At 39.8% G+C, this 23400-nt stretch overlaps 1 protein-coding gene across 6 annotated transcripts in view; it reads right to left on the bottom strand.

Moving 5' to 3' along the window:
- tiam2a (TIAM Rac1 associated GEF 2a) overlaps positions 1 to 23400 on the bottom strand; it is a 102639-nt gene that overhangs the window by 12928 nt on the left and 66311 nt on the right. For 4 of the 6 annotated variants that reach the window (XM_055161281.1, XM_055161287.1, XM_055161294.1 and 1 more), the window contains exons 9-16: positions 22200 to 22256; positions 17780 to 17947; positions 16825 to 16929; positions 16666 to 16744; positions 16489 to 16578; positions 15162 to 15368; positions 13270 to 13364; positions 601 to 831 (exon numbers count right to left, since the gene is read on the bottom strand). In XM_055161281.1, coding sequence (XP_055017256.1) covers positions 601 to 831; positions 13270 to 13364; positions 15162 to 15368; positions 16489 to 16578; positions 16666 to 16744; positions 16825 to 16929; positions 17780 to 17947; positions 22200 to 22256 — 1032 coding nt within the window. Of the gene's footprint in view, positions 1 to 600; positions 832 to 4922; positions 5077 to 13269; positions 13365 to 14508; positions 14810 to 15161; positions 15369 to 16488; positions 16579 to 16665; positions 16745 to 16824; positions 16930 to 17779; positions 17948 to 22199; positions 22257 to 23400 lie in introns of those variants that run through there. The other 2 variants (XM_055161300.1, XM_055161309.1) reach the window with 2 other exon arrangements.

Here is a 23400-nt window from a genome sequence, read left to right on the forward strand (position 1 = left end):
CATCTCCCCTTTCATGTTAGAATTTACTAGTCAGCTTGACCCTGACTTGAACATAATCATCATCATATATAATGGATGTAAACAAAAATGTAATTATACTAGCAAAAAATAAAACAACTTTCAGCCCTTGTTATCTAGTAGGTGATGTAACTAATAAGACAAGTTTCCAATCCACCCTAATCAAGGAAAGATGTGTGTGTCTCAAAAACAATGGTGAAAAACAGACAATAAATATAAAAAAATAAATAAATACAAAAAAAAAAAAAAAACAACAAAAGTGCATTATAGTGAGGGATCCAAACTCAAGTTGGCCTCGGGCCCCCAAATTGTTAACTCCGCCACTGCCAGGGACACAATGTCAACGACTCAAATCAACACAGAGAAACAGCATAATCTGCTACTCCACTGTTAACTCATTAATAGTTTTATTTCACCAAATTATATTAAACATGACATTCTACTCCCTCTGCCAATCTGCAGTTTGGGCATGTTTCTGCTTTGAACCGTTAAAGCATAGTTAATAACCGTCTATGAATAATTAAATAAACATGTTTCATTCAATATTGATGCTGTATTAGTGGATTCTGGTCAGCGTCTCACCTTCACATAGGATTTCTCTGTATCCACCAGCTCCTGAATGACCTTGCGCAGCCTCTCGGTGACACTCATGTGTTTGGGACAGGGTCGGAGCAGGGTGGCCTCACCCATGGGTGCTGATGTCATCTCTGCACCTCGCTGTGCTGGAGGTGGCTTAAGGTCGTCCATCAGACCAATGGGACCCACAGTTCCCTCGTGGAGTGGATGGTATAATGTACACACTGTATCTACGCTCTGTGGAGAGAGGAGAATTTAGGTTAGGCAGATAATAACAAAACCAATTGGATAAAATGGGGACCACACTGGAGACACTGAGGAGAGCCATAAAGCTGCACATATCATTATAAAAAGTCTCGCTCTCTTACTTCCCCTTTCACCACTAATGACTGCAGCCCTACAACTGTATAAAATAATGATGTATGTAATTCTGCACTGTACATGGACAGCTCTTCCCTTGGGATACTAAGAGCGTTATGGAGATTTAGCTATGCACTCTATGCTAATTGGCTTTGCATCAAAGGCTTTCCCATGCATCTAAAAGACTAACTGGATATCCCGAGCAGATAGCATTACAGCACATTACATTACATTTCTACATGTATAACGGACACTTGCACAGTACTGGGCCACTTCCATAAATCTGACTATGCAATGAGCCATGTATTAGTGGGATGAAATATGCACAAGGAACATTGGAGAAATAGTCATGTAACATATCATTTAGGGAATTTTATTAGAAATGCATACCTTCAAATAAAACTAGAGGTTTAGCCCCTGATAAGACGGAGACAGGCGTGCTCTACCATTTGTGTAAAACAGGTAATTCACATCTCTAGATCAGAGCTCTTTGCCTGGGGTATGGAAATTAACATGAGCTGTAGGCACCACACTGAGAAGACTTGCCGGTGGCAGATAAGGGTTTGTAGTCTACTATAAATCACATCATCCCCCTGTACTATTTCCCAGATCATAACATAACCACAGGAGTAAATGCTCCCTGTTACAGTCTGCTGCACTGGTGGAAGCTCTTCTGGAGTTATTAAAGCAAATATGTTTTTGAGTCCAAGAAGAGAACTACTCAGCAGTATGTACAACAAAAGAGTTAGAAAGGAAAGTGGTACAAAATAATATACATACAGACGTTACATACATAATAGTATTATTTCTTGTACTAAAATGTGTAACAGATATTTTCTGAAGCACAAATCCTGTACAGGACAACTGCTGCAAAGAAAAAAAAAAAAAACAATTTTGAAAACCTGAATAAGAACAAGTCTCCTCTAAAATTTTCTCAAGTACTACACCAATCACGTACACAAGGTTTTATAACACCAAAAAAGCCTGATTATATTTTCAAGTTTGAGATAATAAAAGCATTGTTGCTGCCCACTCCCAGCCATTCCTTTCTAATGCCTGACCAGGTCTCAAAATGGCAGTAGCCATGTAATAACAGGTTTCACTGAGTCACACAACTCCATGGTGTTGTGGGCGATTGTCATGCCAGGCTAAACATCTGTTAACTCTGATTTTTACATATGTGAGCATGATGCTATGTCAAAGATTACATGACCAACTGCACAGGAGCAATCTATTACCTTGATCAGTAAGTGTTACTATTTTACTCCACCTGTTTTGGAGTATTTATGACTCATACTAGCTCAGTTACAAGTGTGCTCTCAGTCCAAGCCCCTTTGCACAGTCTATTCACTTAGAGCCAGCCCACAGACAATGAAAGCTGTCATTAATAAGCCTGCAGCTCATCATCTCCCTCATTATAACACACACACTTGGGGGACCAGCCTCCTATGCAACAATATGGCCGAGGAGAGTGATAGGTTTGAAGAGAAAGACAAGACAGAAAAAGGAGGGAGGGTTTGGTACTTGTATGTGCGCCTGAGCTAAGCCTCTCTTTTCAAGTGATCCACAATGGAGGCACTCCTCACACTGTGTGGCCTGATAATTATGTGGGGACTGGCATGGCGGCGCCGGACTGAGCTTAGTACAGTAGGAAAAGCTGCAGGGTGCAAATTGATGTTTCTGCATATTTTTACTGGACTTATGCAAACTTCTTCCGTGGTCCCTGCTGGGATTCTCACAGAAAATCATTGGCATCTTGTGTGCAGTAATTTGCATAGTAAATTGGCATAGATTGAATGTCAGATGTCCTTTATATTCTACCTGCAAATGGGCACTAAGAAAAGGTTTCTCTCATTTTCAATTATTATTAGTAACCATTACCGTGGACCAAGAACAACCCACAAGAGCTGAATTATAACGCACTTAAATCCTCACACTTCATTTTCACAACATTTTGAGGACAGGTGATTACATTGTACTTAGGGCTTGTTATATACACAGCTTGTCATTACTTAATCAAGTTTGCCAATCCAGAATGATATCTCTCTGTATAAAGATTTCACACACACTGATATGAGTCTGGTCCCCACACCCTCTGTTGCTCCTCAAGCCCGATCAAATCATGATCGTGCAATCAGATTTTTTTATTTCAGTGATGCAGGTGAAACAAAAAAGCCTGTTCATCACCTATCATTTACAATTAAAATCAAGTTTATCTCACCTCAGATTAACAGAGTTTAGTGCTTTGTTCATTGATTCTGCAGAAATCTGCAATGTTTTTTTTCATGTATTTTTTTCCCCCATATGGACAGAACCATCCATATTGGTTAATCCACCTGTCAATCACAGCCATTTGAAACAGGGACATTCACCAGTGATCAGATTCACATCTTCATCCAGTATTGAAGAAGTGTGTGTTCTGATTCCAGGCAAAGATCAAGTAAGTTTAAAGAAAGTATCATGTCTCTTGTAATATAAAATGTTACCCAATGTATTTACTTGAAGCCTACCATATCCCTCCCACTAACAAGTGACATTCTGTGTTCTCCACATCACTCGTCACTGGCCAAAATGCTATGCCTAATCGTGTAGAGCCTTCACTTTTGAAAAGCATCACATTCCCAAGATCCAATGTGGGAGTCTGCGTGAAGCAAATGGGTGTTGAAGGATATCAGAGGGACGTTTTCATCGAACAGCTCAGAAGTACAGCACCAGACAGTGAGACAGATAACACTTATATCTGCTGTTTATTTCAGATACAAGCCCCCGGAGCCAAAGGGAGGTCTGCCCTAGTCTTCAGAACTCTGTGTGCTGCTCAAGGCTTGTGTTAACAGTCAACATACCTCCACAGAAAGCATTCTGTACATTTACAAGAAACTATGGATACAAACACGCACACATGAATATTTCTATATATATTTCTGCCAAGATTGATACATACCAATCGCAACAGGACAAACTTGGAATGGTTGCATATAAGAATTTCATAAGCTAAAACATTTTAGAATAAACAGTGTCTTCTGCAGAGAAAAAAAATACCCTGTTTCCCTAGTCGTATGTAATATAAACCTGCTGTAGATTCAATCATTCAAAACACACTCGGAATAAATGTGATTCTCTTTCTTCATTTTGCAGTTGCATCATTTCAGTCTTTCTCCAGGCCACATTAAACATATGCACCAACTGTGAACTAATTAAAAATATCAGCATAAAATAATTATACAATCAAATCTAATCACAACCAATATATATTACAGAATTAATACAATTTTGAAAAACTTTAAGCTTTGATATAAGACTGACTTCCCCATACAGCCCTGCTAAGATCGGTATCATCACTAAACGGCCAGATAGGATACCTGCAATGAGTCGTGACGAGGGGAGGTGAGTAGATTGAAAGGAGAGGGAGGCACAGATTGTCATGACTCAGGAATCGCCGCAACAACAATCCCATCGACAGGCTGACAGCTCTCCCAAATAACCAATTAAGAGGCCGAGATGGGAGCTGGCAGAGGAGGAGGAGAAGGAGAGAAGGAGTGAAGGAGAAAGGGGCTGGGAGTGCTGCCTGAAAATCCCCTATACAGGTCTCCCACTGATGGCTGACAGCTATGCGTCATGTTTCTGACACTTCATATATTGCGCTGGCTTTAGTCAATTTAGGGAACACTGCTTTGTCAACGTTTGATGTTGAAAGAAGAAGGTTAAGTCATTTTGTGTATGTCTCCAAGCACTTTTCTACGTGATTTGGTTGTATAGAAAACAGAAAGGTCACAAGCAACGATACTGATAAACAATGCACGACAAATCTCTACTCAGGGTGTCAGTACTTTTCGCATTGATTTGACATAGATGCTATATTGCAGTTGTCGTATACAGGCACATTTACTGCATTTATCTAGGCTGGGGAGTATGTTTGTTGACCCTAAAAAGTCTTCCATTATAAATATAGGTGGAGGAGCAACTTTTACCTTATAGTTTGTCAAGGTGTGGGGAAGCTGACCCGATTTTGACACGACAAAATATATTTTAAAACAGACTTCCAGAGTTAATGTAAAACAAAGTACAAATAAACTGTTCAAATAAAACAGAAAATAATAAGTAACTCAAATCCAAAAGCACCAAATAACCTGCACAGAAGTCTCTCTCAATTGATTACACCTGCTTTGCTTTTATACCCCACCCAGAAGGAAGTACCTCCTCCAGGTGAGTATCAGTTCCAGGTTACTCTTCAAAGCAAAGTGAGGATTTCTTTTTATGGGCCTTAGTCCCTTTTTAAAATCAAAATGTTTAACATAAGCTGAACTTTGTGTTGAACATAAACTATAAAACCAAATACACAAAAATAATGAAACAGAGCTTAAACCAGGTCTTCCCTCCACATGGTCCAGCCTCCAAGCTTTTAAAAATGGTTGACATGAGGCACGCTCCCTCTTTTGTTTGGACCATGTGGAGCTGCAGGGAAATATGATGAATGGAAACTGAAATGAATTAACAAATAAAGTATATTTAAATGAACAAGGTCTAATGTGATAATTAACAAAAAGAACCAAGAATTATTGTAACTTTATTGGGTAAAATGGGACAAAGGCCCACTTTGTCACACAAGGATATTCTAGTTTGGGGTAAAAAAAATTATATGTTCCCTTACTGACCCCTTGTGGTTGAAATTGGTTTCTGCTTATCCTATATGAGACAAAATATTGAACAATTATAACTTTATACAGCACACCTTACTTTCTGCTTACTTAACCAAAAAACAGTTTCTCATTCTTTATATTCTGTATCTTGTATGCCAACGTATAACTTCCAACCTCGACAGTGAGATTGGGAGAAAATCTATACTATTGTCTGCCATCTCTTCTACCTCCTCTGTGCCGCCTCAAGTCATGTATTATATTTCCACTATGGGCCAAGGTCAGTACCCTTTCTTGGGTCTGGAAGGCAGAGTGGATTTTGACAGAGCATCGATCCTGCCAGTCTTTTGCGTGGGCAGAGAAAAACTGCTAGAAGCTAGTTTTGTTTTGTGCATATCAATCAGCAAGGAATGGCAGTTCCGTTTTTGCAAATGGAGACAATTCTTCCCAATTAGAGCTCCTTTGTCTCATTTTATTAGCGTAGTGTTTTCTGCATCTGTAGTGCCTCTGCCGGCCCACCTTCCATCTTAATTCCCTGTCCATTAGCAGGAGCTGTTGCTTCGTTTCTCCCTGCTCGGTCTGTGTGACCCTGGTGTAATTTCCAGACAGGGGAGAATGGAGAGGCCAAGGGCAGCATCCTGTCTCTCAGTAACACTGGTACAATGTGGAGTGTTCTGGCTGGTTAGTTACACACTCAAACGTGAATGGCTTAGCTTTAGAGCACTGCGCAAGGAATTTTTAAAAGTCAATGTATAAATGAGCAATATAATGCACATCACTTTCGATTTAAGCTGTTGTAATATGATTATTTGTCAGTAATGCCTTGGAAGAACCACTTTTGAATTGTATGAATTGTATGCCATTAAAAAACAACTGAGCAATTTTGTGTGTTGTTATCTCTATGGCCCATTACAAACCATTAGCACATCTATCCTTGTTGCCGTAAGATAATAAATGTAATTTGGTCTCATTCCTGTCACACTGCGGTGCTTGGTTTCCTGAGGTGGGTGTAAACACTTGCTCAGACTGTCAGACTGGGAGGAGGCAGCGAGACCAACGCTAAACTCTGTCTCTATCTCCCTTTAACGCTCCAGTGCAGTCATTATGCACAAGGCTCATGGACTCCTCTGTAGATGAAACGCTGCTCAAATCAAAGCACAAGTCTAGCACTAAAAGAACACCAGAGTGAGCCTATTTGTAAGATGTAAATAAACAGAATCGATCATATGGAAATTATATTCAAGCAAATCAACGCCGCTATATAAATTGCCAGGTGTATCAGGTGTTCAAAATTATTTTACAATTTTAAAAAGGTAGATAATTGCATATTTGAATGTGATGAAGGTTGGTGTCTTACAATAATTATTATATTGACTTATACCAGTACTTCAATAAATGATAGATGCAACATGGAATATTTTTATCAGTATTTATTAGGGATGTAACAAAACCGAAATATCGTGATATCATATCGTCAAAAGTCTCAATAATACTGTGGGGTGTCACAATATATCAAATCACAAGTTCCTTTGCTTAAATGCATTTTTAAGGTAGAAATAGCTAATAAACTTTGGGAACTACATATCCCATGATTCATTTCAGCACAGACAACATGAAGTTATATGTTTTTTACTTGAATTCTTGGGATTATGATGGTAATAATTCACAGCAAACTTTTGTCAAGGTGTTTTAAAAGCAAAAAAGTGTCCTATCTACAATTATATTAGCCTCTGCAAAATATCGTACAGCGAGATGTATATCGTGATAATATCATACCGAGAGATTTGGATATTGTTACATCTCTAGTATTTATCATGTATGCATTTTCTTTCCACTAGTGGGGAAAAAAATCTTATTTTTAGTATACACAAAAAGATTTGAGTGTAGAGGATCAAATAAATATATGAGTCATTATAGATATAGACCAAGCCCTCCTAAGTGTTAAAGTACTATTTGCAACTTCTGTTTTCTAAAAAATAAAAAACAACATTTTGTATTCTGTACTCCTTAGATTGATCATAATACAATAACTAAAGTTTGAGATTTAGACTTCAACTAACTTCCATCTCTTACGTTGAATTTAGATGGCACTATACAGTAGCTGGAACAAAATACTAAAGGTGAAGATCACGCATGTCCCTGGCAGCCAGAGCCACCCATCCCTCACCGAGACCTGCCCCTCTGTGACACCATGAGAGGGACGTGAAGGCCGAGTGACCGCCAGCCCGCCCTGATGCATGGTGATTCATTTTCTGTGCTACTGGGCCACAGTGCCACAATGCCATCTCCGTCTCAAAGCTCGCTAAGAGGCGCTCATAAATCATAGTGAGTGTTTGGGAGGAGACAGAGAGATGGGAGGGGAGGGCTGGTCCTGGAGCTCGCCTCTCCTCATTTAGGCTTTTATTATTCATCCTAAACAAATATTATTACGCTAAATCTCCAAGGACTATAAAGAGGGAGTGTGTTTTAATAATGAAGCCAGTTTTGGATTAAAAGCACCCAATGTACTGAGGTCCCCAAGGCTATTCACTTTCTGCTAGCACAAAGACACTAGTGACTAGCACAGAGCACTCCTTTTTTTACCCCCGCATGATGCATGAAACTAATGAAAGGTTAAGTGGGAAGGCTTGTCACTGGCATTTAACAACATGATGGCATTGAAAGGTCTGGAATAGGAAACGCAGCGGTGCCCTTTGAAACCTGGAAACACTCCATCTGGTACTACACTGCTAACAACAGTGCAGACGTGACTATGGGAAGAGATAATAGACTTTACAGCACAAGGGTAAACTGGATTCAAGGCCATTTTACATCAATGAACTGGAATATGGTGAGGAAGGGGCATTATGTCAGTAAATCATGTCTACCATAACTGAAATAAAACATTGGTCATATCTAGGGTAGGGTATTATTAAGAAGTTGCCGATACGATACATACCTCAATATAGTGAGCTTACGATTCAATACGATTCAATACAATATATTTTAAAACGATTCAACATAATTCAGAAAAAATATTTGCTAAATCATAGCTTTGATACTAAAAGTCTTTGTTAAACCGCTTCTTGTACAAAGTTCAGATGAAACACACACATTTTAATCATCAAAACAGTGAAAACATCAAATGTGTCGCATAAACAAGTTTCTGTCCTCTAAACAAGCAACAAACTGTAGCGCTGTAACCAAATAATTCAGTAAAATTTTGTAAAATATACCAAAAAATACTCTTAGCGATATATCAATACAGCAGCCCATGGAATCGATACTGTATCATCATATTAAACGATACAATATATCGATATTTTGACATTTTTGCACACGCCTAGTCATTTCAACATTTAGAGTACAGCTTTGAAATAAGTTACTGAAAAACAAAAATTACCTCTTTTATAAATCCTAGTTTTGGAAAATATAAACCTGCTGTCACCATAAACACACCATATTTACCATCCTCTCTTCTCCTTTGGCATCCCTTTGGCAGGACAAGCAAGCTGATATTTCCTCTGCCAGGTAAACTAGCTTTTCTTTTAGTAGACATCCAAGGCCATTCAGAACCGGTCCAAAAAAATGGTCCATCTTTTGAGCCCTCACTCCTGGCAGCCAGACCCAGCACATGGTGAGGAGCGGGTCCAAGGTTGGTGACTGGTCCTGGGTGAACAAGTCTATTGTGGAGCTCAGGTGGTTGTATGGCACGGACATGACAACTACAGCTAACACATCAGGAAGCCTCTCTATTATTGTCCACTGCTTTGTGTTAGTAACTGGACTACAACAGTGTACAGTGGGCTAGTCTAACAAAGCCGGATCGTATTAACTCTAGTTACAGAGGTAATCCTAGATTATCGGCCCTTTCACAGGCAGATGGAGGCTGATAGGTTTAGCCATAACACACACACACACACCAGCCGTAGTGATGCCCAGAACTGCCAGCCAGACATGCACAAGAGGAAGGAAGATGAGGAAACTTAATTTGAGCTTTTCTAATATATCTTTGTTTCCTCTGTCCATATACCGTATTTTTCTGACTATAAGTCACACTTTTTTTCATGGTTTGTGTGGGCTTGCGACTTGTACTCCCGTGCGACTTTTATATTAAAATTTTCACACTGACAGCCGCAAGAGGGCGCTCTAGACTTTTGTGTCAATATCTGCTACTACTGTACTACTGTCGCTTGGCTTTACTGCACATGTCTCCTGCATTTATCCTGCTGCAAGTAGTGAAATATTCAGCCGAATATGGTGAGGGACTGGCGGAAAGCGGGGATGGAGAACACAGCTTCATGACAACCAGGAGGGTGCGCCATGCAACTGTCCTGGAAGTCACTGGATGGATCGACAAAGCCTGGACTTCAATGACAACCGAAACCATCCTGTTGGGATTCAGAAAGGGCGGAATAATTCTAACTGGAACTGATGCTGAGTCTGATGACAGCTACACAGAAGAGAAAGCTCCGTTTACATCATGGGTCTATGGTTCACCGAGTTGCTCAGAAATGACACCGAGGATGAAGAATTGAATGGATGTAGTGATTTGGAGTGAGATGGACAGTTTGGTAAACTTGTTCTGTTGTTTATGCTATAGTTATCTGAAGAACTGTTCATACGTGATGTTAACAGCCTGTTGTTCTCTGTTCTATTGTTATTACTATAACTTGCCTTTGATGAAATTTCGGTTCCTGGTCTCTGATTTTATCAAATAAATACTCCCAAAAAGTGCGACTTATACTCCAGAGCGACTTATAGTCCGTAAAATACGGTACACTATAGTAATAAAATGTCGACTGAAACATTTACAATTAAAATGTGGTAAAATGTCTCCCATGATTTATCCCTTTACATTTAAACATACCCCGGCTCATAAATTGTTAAACATCTTTTACTCTAGAGACCTGTTTAAAAAGAATCATGCTCCATTACCAGTTTCTATTATTATTCTATTCCCAAAGGTTCACTTGACACCTGCTACAACTCACAGCCACCACAGAATTAGGCTAAATCTGCGTGTAGTGACAGTCAGATGGAGTCTCTCATAAGTCCATTTAAAACGTCTCGTCTGGCAAACAGCAAAGGAGCTTAATATGTCTACTGTCTAACCTTTGCGTCAATAGGCTGCACGCCGGGAGAAGAAAAATAGGGTAGAACACAATATGGAGCTCAAGGTCAACTATGAATGAGGAAAATATGAAAAGATTGCCTAAGAGGATTTAGTATTTTGTGTCTGTTCCAATGAAAATATTTACCAGTTAAAAGCGCAGAGGGAACAGTGAAGGTGTATCCATGAGAAAACATGCATTAATGTACAAATTACTAACACTGATTGAGATAGTCTTCATTATTAAAACTATATAAGCTGTTAATGAGTTTTAATTGGAGTTTTAATTGCGGTTATGGTAAGGTGTCCTTGAGTGTCTTGAAAGGTGCTATCAAATAAAATGTATGATTATAATTAATACAGTTAGTCCTTCTGGGGTAAATGTTTTTGTATCCCACAACTTCTATATTTGGAATAAGATTTCAACCTTTTAAAAAACAAAACAAGACAAACCATATAATTTGGGCAGTACACATTCCCCAACCCTCACTAAAGCATTGCAGTGCATACATAATCAATTCAACATGGTGTTCCCCAGGAGACTTATGCGGGACCAATCGGGTTGACTTTTTTCAATCGATTGGTTAGGCTCATAAACGCTCCACCAAACCAATTGCACAGGCTTTTTCTGAACGGAATCATTAGGTTAACTCGGGCGGACAGGGATCACCATCCTGTTGCTAAACGTTAGCACTGCTTAGTAAGCATCTCAGCCCAGATGTACACAAATCTCTCTCATGTAATAAGTGCAAATTGGAATGCAACAGAGCAATTAATCAAAAGGTAGACGCTGCGGTGAGGCTGATTACATGCTGTGACAAGTGCCTTGAAATTATTCGTTCCAGTTTGTTCGTCGCTATTGACTTTCACAGCTCACACGTACATAACAAATGCTGATAAATACTGATTTTCTGCCCAACTACTTGAGATTTTTTCCCTTTCCGCCTCACAGAACAAACCAAAGTCCATGCAATGATTATTAAACTCCACTCAAATTTGATTTAGCAGCCCCAAAATCTCACCCTGGGATTTTTCTGCCCTCTTCACAGTGGCTAAATATTCCACATGAAGGCACACAGCCGCTTTTTTATCTGGCAACATCAGCAGCAACACACAAATGCACTGAGCCCTCTCTTATTTATGCACACACCTTCCCTTTCTCCGCTCATTGCTGTAGACAAAGCCGGCAGGGAGCAGAGCAGCAGCAGTGGTGCAGTGCAGATCTGAGCACAGTGGGACTGACTAATGTCGCCGGGCAAACAGAAAGAGCAAGTCTGAATAGAGAGGAGAAGCGGGCAAGTTGTCCTTCGTAATCCACCTCCAGGCTGATCTGAGGTCAGACACGGCATGGCTTCTTCTGACACAGACAATTAGAGCGGAGCCCGGGGCAGTGGCAATTAACAATCTTTCACATGTGGCCTGGTTTTGCAATCGCTGAATCTATCATAGCAAAGGGCAACACTGCTGGCGATTTTAAATTTAGACACATTTGCATAAAAAGTAGGTAAATCCAGCTGCAAAACATAACACGCCATTGGACAATTTGTGCCATACCCGAGCTCCAGAAAGTGAAAAGAAAAAGGCCTTGATGTGAAACCAAATAATATGCTAATTGTTCGATCCTAGAAGGCAAAATACTAGCTCAGGGGAATGAAGGAGGGAAAGCCAAAAGCAAAAATAAACTTAAAAGCAACTAAATAAAAGCATCAAACTGCCCTTGATCAGTTGTAATAGTCAGGAATATAAAACATACTGCCCTCTGAACTATCAAAAAGCTCACATAGTTTTCATCAAATGGGTTCAAGTTAATATCATTTACTATTATTTGACTATTGCTACCATTTACTTCCACTATTTCACTCAGATTTTCACCACATCCTCTTATCATTCAGAATATATTACCCTCGTATTTATTAAAACCACTACTCTTCTAATACGCACTATTTAATTCCCCCAAAGCTCCTAGCCACATCAATACATTAACATATGCTGTCTCCTAATGACCACACACTGACTCTCTATAAGTGAATTCTTCCATATTCCATTAGCACAACACTCATGCATATAGCTCATGGGAATAGGCTCCAGCTCATTTTAATGACTGAAGTTGGCTTACATATGAAATACACGGGCATACATTTCAAATACATGACCACTTTAAAGCACCATGGTAAACAAATGAGCGCAGTCTGAGCTCTGTCTGCTATACAAGGTGGGATTGTTTAAATAAATCTAAAAACAATTGTTCAATAAAAAATAGTTTTGAGCCTTCAGCGAGTAGGGCAGACGTAAGAAGTGTGAAGAAAATACTAGACAGCTGCTTATGTATCTTCACCTCTAGGCGTAGACAAGTTTAAAAATGTGGGAGTGCACGACATCTCTTCTACGTGACACTAATAAGCTGTATTTACACCCATGGCTAAGTATCCCAATTATGGTAATGCTGTGAATTGGTGCCAGTTTTGACAAGCCCAGATCAGCCACACCAAGTTGGCATGAGGACATTTCAGTGCACAAGTCTGTCTGTGTGTCTAAGAGAAGACAATAGAAAACCTTGCTGCAGTTTGTTGAGTGTTTAGCTCCTCCTACCTTGCTGTGCTGTATGGGCCTGTGTGCGCAGTGGGAGTGACCATTCTGTAGTTCTACGCAGAGGGGAGCACCGTCGTCAGCTGCACAGAGCACATCTGGAAGGAGAGAGAGAGAGGAAGTGTGTTAGGATAATTGTTTGATGCAGTGTGTGTGCTTGTCTTCACAACAACGGAGTGTTTTGGACTGTATTTCTACTGAGCACAAAGCCCAATCAAAGGCAAACAGTAAGAAGTCGTAACAAAAAAATCTATTCAGAGAAAGTGTTCTGCATGTGGAAGGGTTTGTAAAAGAACACAATACCACACTACCACAATTACTATTAAAACACTTCAATCAAAGAGAGTTTACTATGACAATAAATGTTATTACTGCTACCACAGTAACTTGTTTATTCATTTACAGACTACTGATTTAAACCTAATGTTTTGAAAAAGTCTCTTGCCTTCATATTTGTGTTGTCTACATAATTAAACGATATCTGTAGAGGGACAGATTAGAATATAATTGGCAGTATGTGAAAACCAGCAGAGGCATATATTAAAACAGTGTTAATTCACCATAGCACCTTATCATGCAGCCTGTAACGATACGCCCTCTAGAGACGAGAATGAGGAAAACCGCAGGCTCCTTTGATCGCACCATTTACAGTAATGAGGCCTTCAAGTCATTAATCCTTTTGTGTTCAATTATGCCAGCAGTGGAGGAAATATTTCACTAACTAATTACTATTATTAGAATGACACTTCACATTGGCTGCAAAAAGGACAACATTATAACAGTTTGGACTGACGGTACATAACAGTTTACATATTTTACATATAATACATTTCATGCTGGTAAAATGGGGCAAAATTTCAATAGGCTATAAATTACTTCTAGTTCTGCAACAATGAATCAGGATGTCTAGTTGACTAATAAACCACTTTCATTGTACTTTCCTAATCACTAACTGACATGTGCAAGAACACGTTTTATAACAAAGAGCCATTATTCAAGCAAAATATTTAAAAAAAACAAAAAAACTTTTTCTTCATCAGTAATATATTTTATAATAATATAATTTATTTGTATCTATTCAGTCACCATATTTCAACCTTTAATTTGTTTAAAAACTCTCAATGCACAGTAGAAATAATGGTTTGACAAGTGGACAAATAATTGGAAAAATCACTGAATCACTAAAATAATCATTAGTTGCAGTCCTATTCATACTTCAAAAAGCAGACCTCAAAAGCTTACCTTGCTTAAAATCAACCCACCACACTGTATGTACCAAGTGAGCATCAGCTGTATTCGTCTACCAACAATGAAAACCTTACAGCTCAGCTCTGACACGTTCACTCCCCAGTAGAACAAGATGACAGCGAGAGACACATCTGCAAACTGTAATAAGCCCAGCGTGGTCAGAAGCCCCTGGTGTTCTGGTCCTGTCTTCGCCCCCGGAGGATGGACGACCAAGCAAACAAACTTCACACAGTGCCTTCAACCATGTTCTTTCAACCTAATGAGTCAGCGCAAAGGAAGCAGAAGTCTAAAGTAAAAGGAACTGTTTTTTGTGTGTGTATGTAAATGTGGCTGAGGTGAGAAAATACTTCACTTTCACCAGAAGTTCAACAAGCAATTAGTGCATTAGAGCATGCACAGAGAATTTGAATAATTTAGTTGCTTTTTGCCACAGTGCATAGCAATTTGTTTGAAATGTAAGCTAACAATAACTTTAAGATGCATAGACAAGAAGAATCTTACTTTTTTATCTCACCATCTGTCAAGCTATGGTCCCTTGACAATTTCCCCAACTGTCTTCCATTTAGCTACAGCGCAAAAACAACGTGTAACTCTAAACTCCAACAAGACTGATGCGTTTGCCAGTCAAGTTTGTGGTTTTGAGTTTGCTGATGAAGACTTGGCCCGGTGGTGCTGCCTGGGCTCGTGTCTGGAGGGAGGAGCCACGTGGTTGAAGGGGAGAGATGTTTCTGGGAGGTCCCGCCTTAGACTGAGGTGAAGGTCCGGCTCAGAAAACAGTGTCTGGATCAGAGCCAAGTCCAAACCGGAGACGCACTGACCATTTAGGACGAGGATTTCATCACCTGGGCGCAGACCTGAGGGACAACAGAGTTAAGAATATAATAGGAAATAGAAGGGAATCAGCAAATAGAAATGCTATTTGACTGTACATTATTCAATACTGCAGAACTGTCACGTCACTGCATATTTAGATAACAATGTAATGTATTGTTTCTAAATGATTTTACAGTCTCAATGGATTTTTTTCTTTCTCTTTGACACATTTAACTAAACTTTTTACAATGTTTAACCCACCGATTGCTACGATTCATATGTAACAATTAAAATTATATGCTATGAGTCGGAGGTGGGACCTCAAGTCCGAGTCAAGTCCCAAGTCAAATACAGGCAAGTCCAAGTCAAGTCCAAGTCGTCTGCTTTGAGCTTCAAGTTAATTAAAGTCTTTAAACCAAAATACCAAATTTTTGCAAATTATATGAATTTTTAAGTAAAGTGTACTTAAAAAGCCATGGTATATTTATACAAGAGTATTTATATATTTTGAGTTGTAGAAATCCAAATTTTTCCTTTTTAAATGTTTTGACAAGACCTTAGTGTGAATCATTATGGTCAGAATAGAGTTGTAGTTCCCTCTGTTTTACTGTACTGTACTGCATATTACTGAATGGTTCTACTACTTCTATTACTAGTACTTAATTTACATTCAAAGTAACAAATGGAGAAGTGGGACAGGCATGTTCCAGTTTGTTCTTGTAAAATTAAGCACTGCAGGTATCAACTGTAAAGAGGAAATATTTTCTTTTATACATATATTTTTTAGAAAAAGCATAAATTCTTTTCAAGTCACAGAGCTCAAGTCCCAAGTCATTGGCTTTCAAGTCCAAGTCGAGTCTCAAGTCTTAAGAATAGTGACTCAAGTATGACTCGAGTCAACAATTTGCAAGTCCCCACACCTGTAAGAATAAGTACCATTTACCATTAGAGTAGAGTAATAGATTATGAAGGGTTTTAATGTCCATTGTCATTTATATGGGATGTGGACCTCTATATCCCAGGACTATTTAGTCGAGTGTATCTACGGCACTTCTGGTGAAAATGTGCCATTCAGTCTGACAATAGACATGTACGGTAGCATCACATCTCCTGGGCAGCTATCAAGTAATACAATTCTTAGCACAATGGACAGTTAAGCACCTTGACAATAGGCCAGCCCATCCAAAGGCACCTCACTGACAAAGATCCTGCTGTTCTTCTGCCCATCTATGTGCCCTGTAACTGCAAAACCTGCCAGGAGATGAAGCGGAAGTTATTAAAAATGTGCATAACTTAACATACGGCAAGAACAAAAGATTTAGATTAAAGCTGACTCACCGAAATCTGCCGCGCTGCTCGGTTTGCTCATGTGCAGAGTAAACACATTAATAGGGACCACCTCTAGCTGATCACTGACCTACGACAAGAGTTAAACAAATCAGCTAAAGTGAACTGACTCCACATAATAGAGTGTATCCTTCATATTTGAACCCTTACCAGGTCATCAAGGATCTCATCATGTGACACAGTCCTGATCTCCACTTCTTGTCTTGCTGTTCTATGCAGGCGTAAGCAGTGCAGAGTCTGATCCAGCTGTTTTACCTATCAACACACAAGCACAGTATTCAGAGCTGTACATGTAGTGACAATTTTACCTCCATATTTCACACCGCGGCTCCTCGCACAACAGCTGCAGTGTGGCCGAGGCGTGAATTATTCAGGCCTTACACTTTTGTGATGAGAAATTTGCACTAAACAAAATGGCTTCACCCAAAGGGACAGTAGCGCGTGTTTGTGTGTGTCTATAAAAGTCAGTCAGACAATGGGTGAATAGATGTGTTACGCACCACCCCTGGGAAGAGAATCAGCAGAATAGTTGCTATGGGAAATCCAGTATTCAAATGGGGACTGTGGTTAGTAAACAAATAAAGAACTGTGTGGGTAAAGGGCATTGCAATCTGGTCCAACATACCAGATTGGATTTTCAGTAGTTAGGTTTTCATGGAAATTACTTTCAGTGGAATATTCCACAATATGGCATTAGACTTATTTATCTCTATAAAAAGAAGCAGGTGAAAAAGATCAGTAGAAAAAGTGTGCACCCTCCATAATGATGATTAGATTTACTATTACACTTACCGTTAAAGAAAACATACAATTCAACCACTATTCATTCTGATACTATCTATTACTATTCATTTTAATTACAAATGTGTAGTACACCAGTATAGCCCACACAGTGATTTTTATAATCCTAAAATGTGAAAGACTTCAATATTTACCTAAACTGATGTGAATTCATAGTCTAGAACTTATTGAGGGATTTTTATTGCTTATGCAGTGCTTCTCTGTAAAGCTCATTTCCCAGCATTTTTGTCTGAAATGTGCACTATAAAAAAATCTTCTCCTTCACTGTTTTGCTGTAAACGTGAGAGCTTCTTTGCAAACCAACCTTGCATGCCACAGAAAGAAGGTCAGCCGCTGTCTGGTCTCTCCTCACTGGAATCTGTACTGTCAAACCGTCTGGCATGTAGACACACATAACCATATCTGCCTTGCTGTCCCATACTCCACCTTCAGGGGGCGACATTGAGTAAATGCTGCTCAGGACGTCCAGCCTCTGGAGAGAACATAAATAAGATGGTGAAAGGGAGGCAGAAGAAAGAGGAAGTAAACAGAGAGTGGGAGGGGCCTAGAGGAGTGAATGTGGCAGACTCTGAGTTATGGCCCACAAATCAATACAGTTCCATTAGTGTAAATGAATGGCCATGGATCAAACAGCCAAGCAGAAATGTCATAGAATTAGACTTTCAGGGATTCATTTGACAGCTCAGACTGCAGTTTCTTCAAATAATAGTCCTCATAATGACCATGTACACATGTCTAGACGTCTCAATGATATCGGTGTACTCAATAACCAAAGCCACAAGCAATTATAGGCACACGTGATGCAATACATAGGGGCCAGTCTATTTCAAAGCAAAGCTTTAGAAGGTAATTATTTGTTGGTGGCAGTAACACTGAGGTTTTGGAATGGGTATTAAAAGAAGGGGTGCTCAGTGTTTGGGGAGTTTGGGGTTTTGGTTGCGACTTCGTGTCTCTGGTGGGGAAAGACCACAATTATCAAGGCTGAGGGGAACAGGGATACACTCTGACCAAACCAAGACCACCAGATCTCCAGTGAATCAGCAAGTCTGACCATGTAAACTTATGGAGACATAGGAAACAAGAGATGAGCAGCTCATCTGTCTGCTCACCAACTGGGTGGTTGTATTGAAGTTGGGTGGGCTGACAAATGTATGTCAAACAGGATACTCATATCAAATTTAGAGTTATGTTAGTTTAGAGAACTAGAAACGAGTACTAATGTTTCATACTAAAGAGGTGATTTGTGTATTAAAATCATTAGCCAAAACATCTTTTCCATTAAGCACCTTTAGTGGAATATGTTAAAGGTGCATTATACTTTTCTGTTGAAATGTCCACCACCTGCTTGTGTCCACGGAAATGTCATTGCTTTGCCTTGAATGTTCCACGTTTTAACATTAGGTAAACTCCTTGATATCAAGCAAGTGTCAAACCCCGCTCCTGAAAAGTTACACCTTTAAAGCATACAGTGTCTTAGTAACACAAATATTACAAGCAAACCATGTCTTATATGCTAAAGAAGTATTCATCCTCTTTTTCCTCTGCACAGTAATGACAGAATGCAGCAGAGAAGGGCTAGTTCTGGTCCCTCAGCTTCCAGTAGAGTCTCTTGACATTGTATGTATTGATGGGCAGTGGAGTGTGGAGAGGGGCGGCGACACAGACAGAAGATCAGGATGTCGGAGATCACAGTACCACAGTAATTCTTAAAGGAGTGAAAAGGGAAGCAGGTGAAGTGAGTGTGATTTCATTGCTGGAGCCTCTGATGAGAATGCTCGGGGCTGTGTAACAGACAGACTTGGGGCTTTTGTGTCCAAGAAAAGAGCAATCCTGAAAAACCTGCAGTGGATTAATGTAAGATCCAGGCCTCCTGTTCTTACAACTGTCAGGCCTCTGGGATTGTGGGATACACTAAACACACAGTTGGCCGGTTAATTCTTGGCCCAGATGTCGCTAAAGCAAAGCACAAGATGACATCATTATTAAAGGCTGACAAAGTAGGATTTTGTAAACAAAGTTGGCCGTGGTAACCTCTTAGGATTTATAGACTGTGACTTACAAATATGACATTTGGTTTTAAAGTTGTAATAACTCAAAATCTCTCATGCACACACCCGCTTACTGCTTATGTATTTTTTCTTTTGAGTTTAAAATGGAACCTGCTTCCATGGAAATTCCAAAAGCTGACTATCTAAAATTAGTCTTTTTCCTTTTATGGTTCTTGTGGGAGACAATCTTTAAGTGTTACTAAGGTGTTACTAATTTATTAAGACAATTTTATACAGGCACGATTTGTTTGTTTTTTGCTTGTCTAGATATCTTAAGGTCTAGTTCTCACAAGGCTCTTGTTACAATAAATGAAAGAAGGTGATGTTTCCCTCATCAAGAAAGTAGAAATAAAAAAGGCTAGTAGGTCATTTCCTTTCAAACTAAGTGAACTATTTTTGTTTGTAAAAAGCCAGCTGTTGTCTATTCAGGTCCACCCTTCAAAAAAGCTTATTCATAATAGATCCTATAGTGTACGAAAGCGCCATAGTCCCTGGAGGGCATGTAAACCAGCCAGAAGAAGCATATGGCAGGTATGAGCTGTTAATAGGGACACTTAACACATATACAGTGCATGCAAACAGCCCCTTCACTTGACTTCACTTCAAAAGGATTCGTAGAAAAAGCTGGGGTTAATGGTGTATTTGAGGGGATCTGGGACCACAGTAGGACAACAGGCAAAGTCATCAGGACTGATAGAAGGAACTGTATGGGTCGACAAAAATCAATCGCACCGCACTCGCCCCTCTGTCTCTCTCCACTTCCCACCCCGAACAATCTTAATCCTCACTAAATCAAAATGGATTCTGTTGACGCACTGTTTTTCTCACATTCACGGAGGGACAAAACTAAAGACCAGCATTCAACCACAAGGAGTCAGCCGCAATTAGGGCCATAGTAACGTGTTAACCCAATGAAAGGCAGTACTGTTCCAAAAAACTCCTCTTAGATCTCATTATATTCACCCACAAAGGCTGCTTTTTCACAGTAGCCACAGTAACCACGGACTTTTGTGTGAATTATATCATCCGGTGGGACAGAGGTAACCAGTGATATCATTGTTTTATAAATATTTTATCTATGTATATAACAAAAACACTATACTATCTAAAAATTATTGTTAAAACAGTCAACATTTTAAAAACTTTTGAGTGCTATATGGAAAAAAAAAACACTTAACAGGCCCATATTACACTATTTTCTGATCCATGTTATAATGCTGTGTCCCAGAATTGTGCCTTGTTTCATTCACACATGTTTAGCACATAAATCCTGCAACTTTAGTTCTTCTCTCAAACAGAAAACACTCTGTTCTGCCTTGGGATGTGATGTGGTAATACAGATGTTGAATCATTTGAATAACTTCAGCACTGGCATTGTCAATGTTAACTGAACGAAAGGTCTGTTTTTGATGACAACATTCTAAGGGGGCTTAAAGCTCATAAAAGTAAATTCTGAATCATATAGAAGCTTTAATTACCATATTTTTCGGACTATATGTTGCACTTTTTTCTTGGTTTGGGTGGTCCTGCGACTTACACTCCGGTGAGATTTACATATTAAAATTTTCAGGCTGACAGCCGCGAGAGGGCACTCTAGGCTTGTGTATCAGTATCTAGTACTACCATTACTCCTGTACCACTGTCACTTCGCACTCTACTGCGCATGCCTCATATAGAAAAAGCCGCTGTCTTGCTACAAATACTGAAATATGCAGCCGAAAGCGATAATCGAGCAGCAGAAAGAAAGTTAGGAGTGAGCGAGAAACTTGTGAGGGACTGGCGGAAAGCAGGGATGGAGAACACAGCTTCACGACAACCAGGAGGGTGCACCATGCAACTGTCCTAGAAGTCAGTGAATGGATCGACAAAGCCTGGACTTCAGTGACAACCGAAACCATCCTGTCGGGATTCAGAAAGGCTAGAATAATTCTAACAGGAACTGATGCTGAGTCTGATGACAACTACACAGAAGTGGAAGCGGGGCTCCGTTTACATCATGGGTCTATGGTTTATTTCTGGAGGTCACGCAGAAGTGACACTGAGGATGAAGAATTCAATGGATTTAGCGATACGGAGTGAAATTGTGAGTGTGGTAAACTTATGTTCTGTTGTTTATGCTATAATTATCTGAATAACTGTTAATATGTTACGTTAACATATTAACACCTATTCAGCCTGTTGTTCGCTGTTCTGTTTTTTCTTCTTCTTCACTGTGCATTTTTTGGCTGGTGTGACTTATACTCCGGAGCAACTTATAGTCTGGAAAATACGGTAGAAGCACTCTTTCCACTGTATTGCACTGATTGACAACCAAACCTAGAAAATGCCACATGGAGCATCCAGGCTATTCACACCATGCCTAAAATATTTAAGCATTTCTCTGCCGCAGTAAAATTCTTGTCAGATTCTCGCTCTTATCTTGTACCTACACCTCGACATAAAAGGGTTTTGCTTTCATGCTGTACTAGTAATACACATGTCAGCTATATCTGTATAGGTCACTATCAAAGGCTCAAAGCAGCAGAGGTCATATAGCACACAGCACACTCCTGCCTGCCATGTCTGCTCGATGTTAAAAACCATAATCCGATACATACAATACTGACACGAGATTGAATTGACAGATGTTAGAGGAATTTCCAGACATATCATGCATTGGCATTGGTTATGGCTCACCTCTGAGCTTCTTGGCGGGAGGTTATACGGTTGACCCACGCAGTCGCCATCAAAGATCTGGAAGGAATAAAAAGACGTTCAGAAGAGCAGACTACCAGACACAGGGGCACCATGCTAATCGACTCATAAATGATTTGGGTTGCTAACAGTACTGGACGCATGTGGTACGATTATGTGGCTAATTAAAAAGTACGTGTGGTGACTCAGTGCTTTGATACTGCTTTAGAGACTCCAATAGTGGCAGCCTGCTCTGTGTCAGTAAGGATACCAAGATTCTAACACTTTTATCAAAAATATTTCTCTGCAACCCTATTTTCCAGTTCTATGGACCAGAACGGGAGGGGAGATTTTAGCACACCAGCATGCATACAGTCAAAATAATAATAACAACAAACACAAAAACATGAAACCTATGTCAACCAACTGAAAAAAGTCAGGTTGGCTAATAGTGCAAAAAGTCAATTCAAAATATGAAATAATATGTTTTTCATCACTTTTCCAAGACAATCTAATCTAAGACAATAAAAGCTATATTGGGCATTCCAGATTTATTTTTGTACAAAGAGGCGGACAGATAGTTATGATGTGAAAATCACTACAATTTTTCCATCTCCACCGGTGTGTGTTGGAAATCCTTCCTCTTTTTGCTCCATTTGATCTCCTCCGGTCTCCTCCAAGTGATTGAAAGGTGTGTCGTGGTGCTGTGTGTGCGTGCTCGGGGCTAAGCCTGGCTGCTTGTAGGTGACTGTGAGGGCTTTAACAAGTCTATAACACAGCGGTGACAGCCAGCCATCCGTTATTTGGCTGGTGCGACTGCTGCGCGCACTCAGACAGGGAATTTTGCTGGGGATATTTTGTCATTGAGCAAAAGAGGCATCATCAGTGACAAGTTGAAGTCAAAGTCTTATTGCTGTAAACATCCCCTAGAGCTGAACGGCTGGTGAGCTACAGTGAGGAAGGGGTGAATGGAGGATCACAACTTAACTAAGTATCTGCCTGCATGGATCACCACTCCTTATTTCTCAAGTGCGCCCAACCCCGCTTTGAACTCTCCCAGAACATCACTTTTTATTCATTTATACACTCCAAAGCTAAGTTTAGACAACCCTAATAAAACGGAGATGACCTGGCTATCTGTTAGTTCAGGCGTCAGGCGTAAATGCCAGGAAAGCCCATAGTGCTACAAATATACAACTGATTC

The sequence above is a fragment of the Boleophthalmus pectinirostris genome, unplaced genomic scaffold (assembly GCF_026225935.1).
Source record: "Boleophthalmus pectinirostris isolate CB_2022bp ecotype Guang Dong unplaced genomic scaffold, ASM2622593v1 HiC_scaffold_10, whole genome shotgun sequence".
Taxonomy (NCBI): domain Eukaryota; kingdom Metazoa; phylum Chordata; class Actinopteri; order Gobiiformes; family Gobiidae; genus Boleophthalmus; species Boleophthalmus pectinirostris.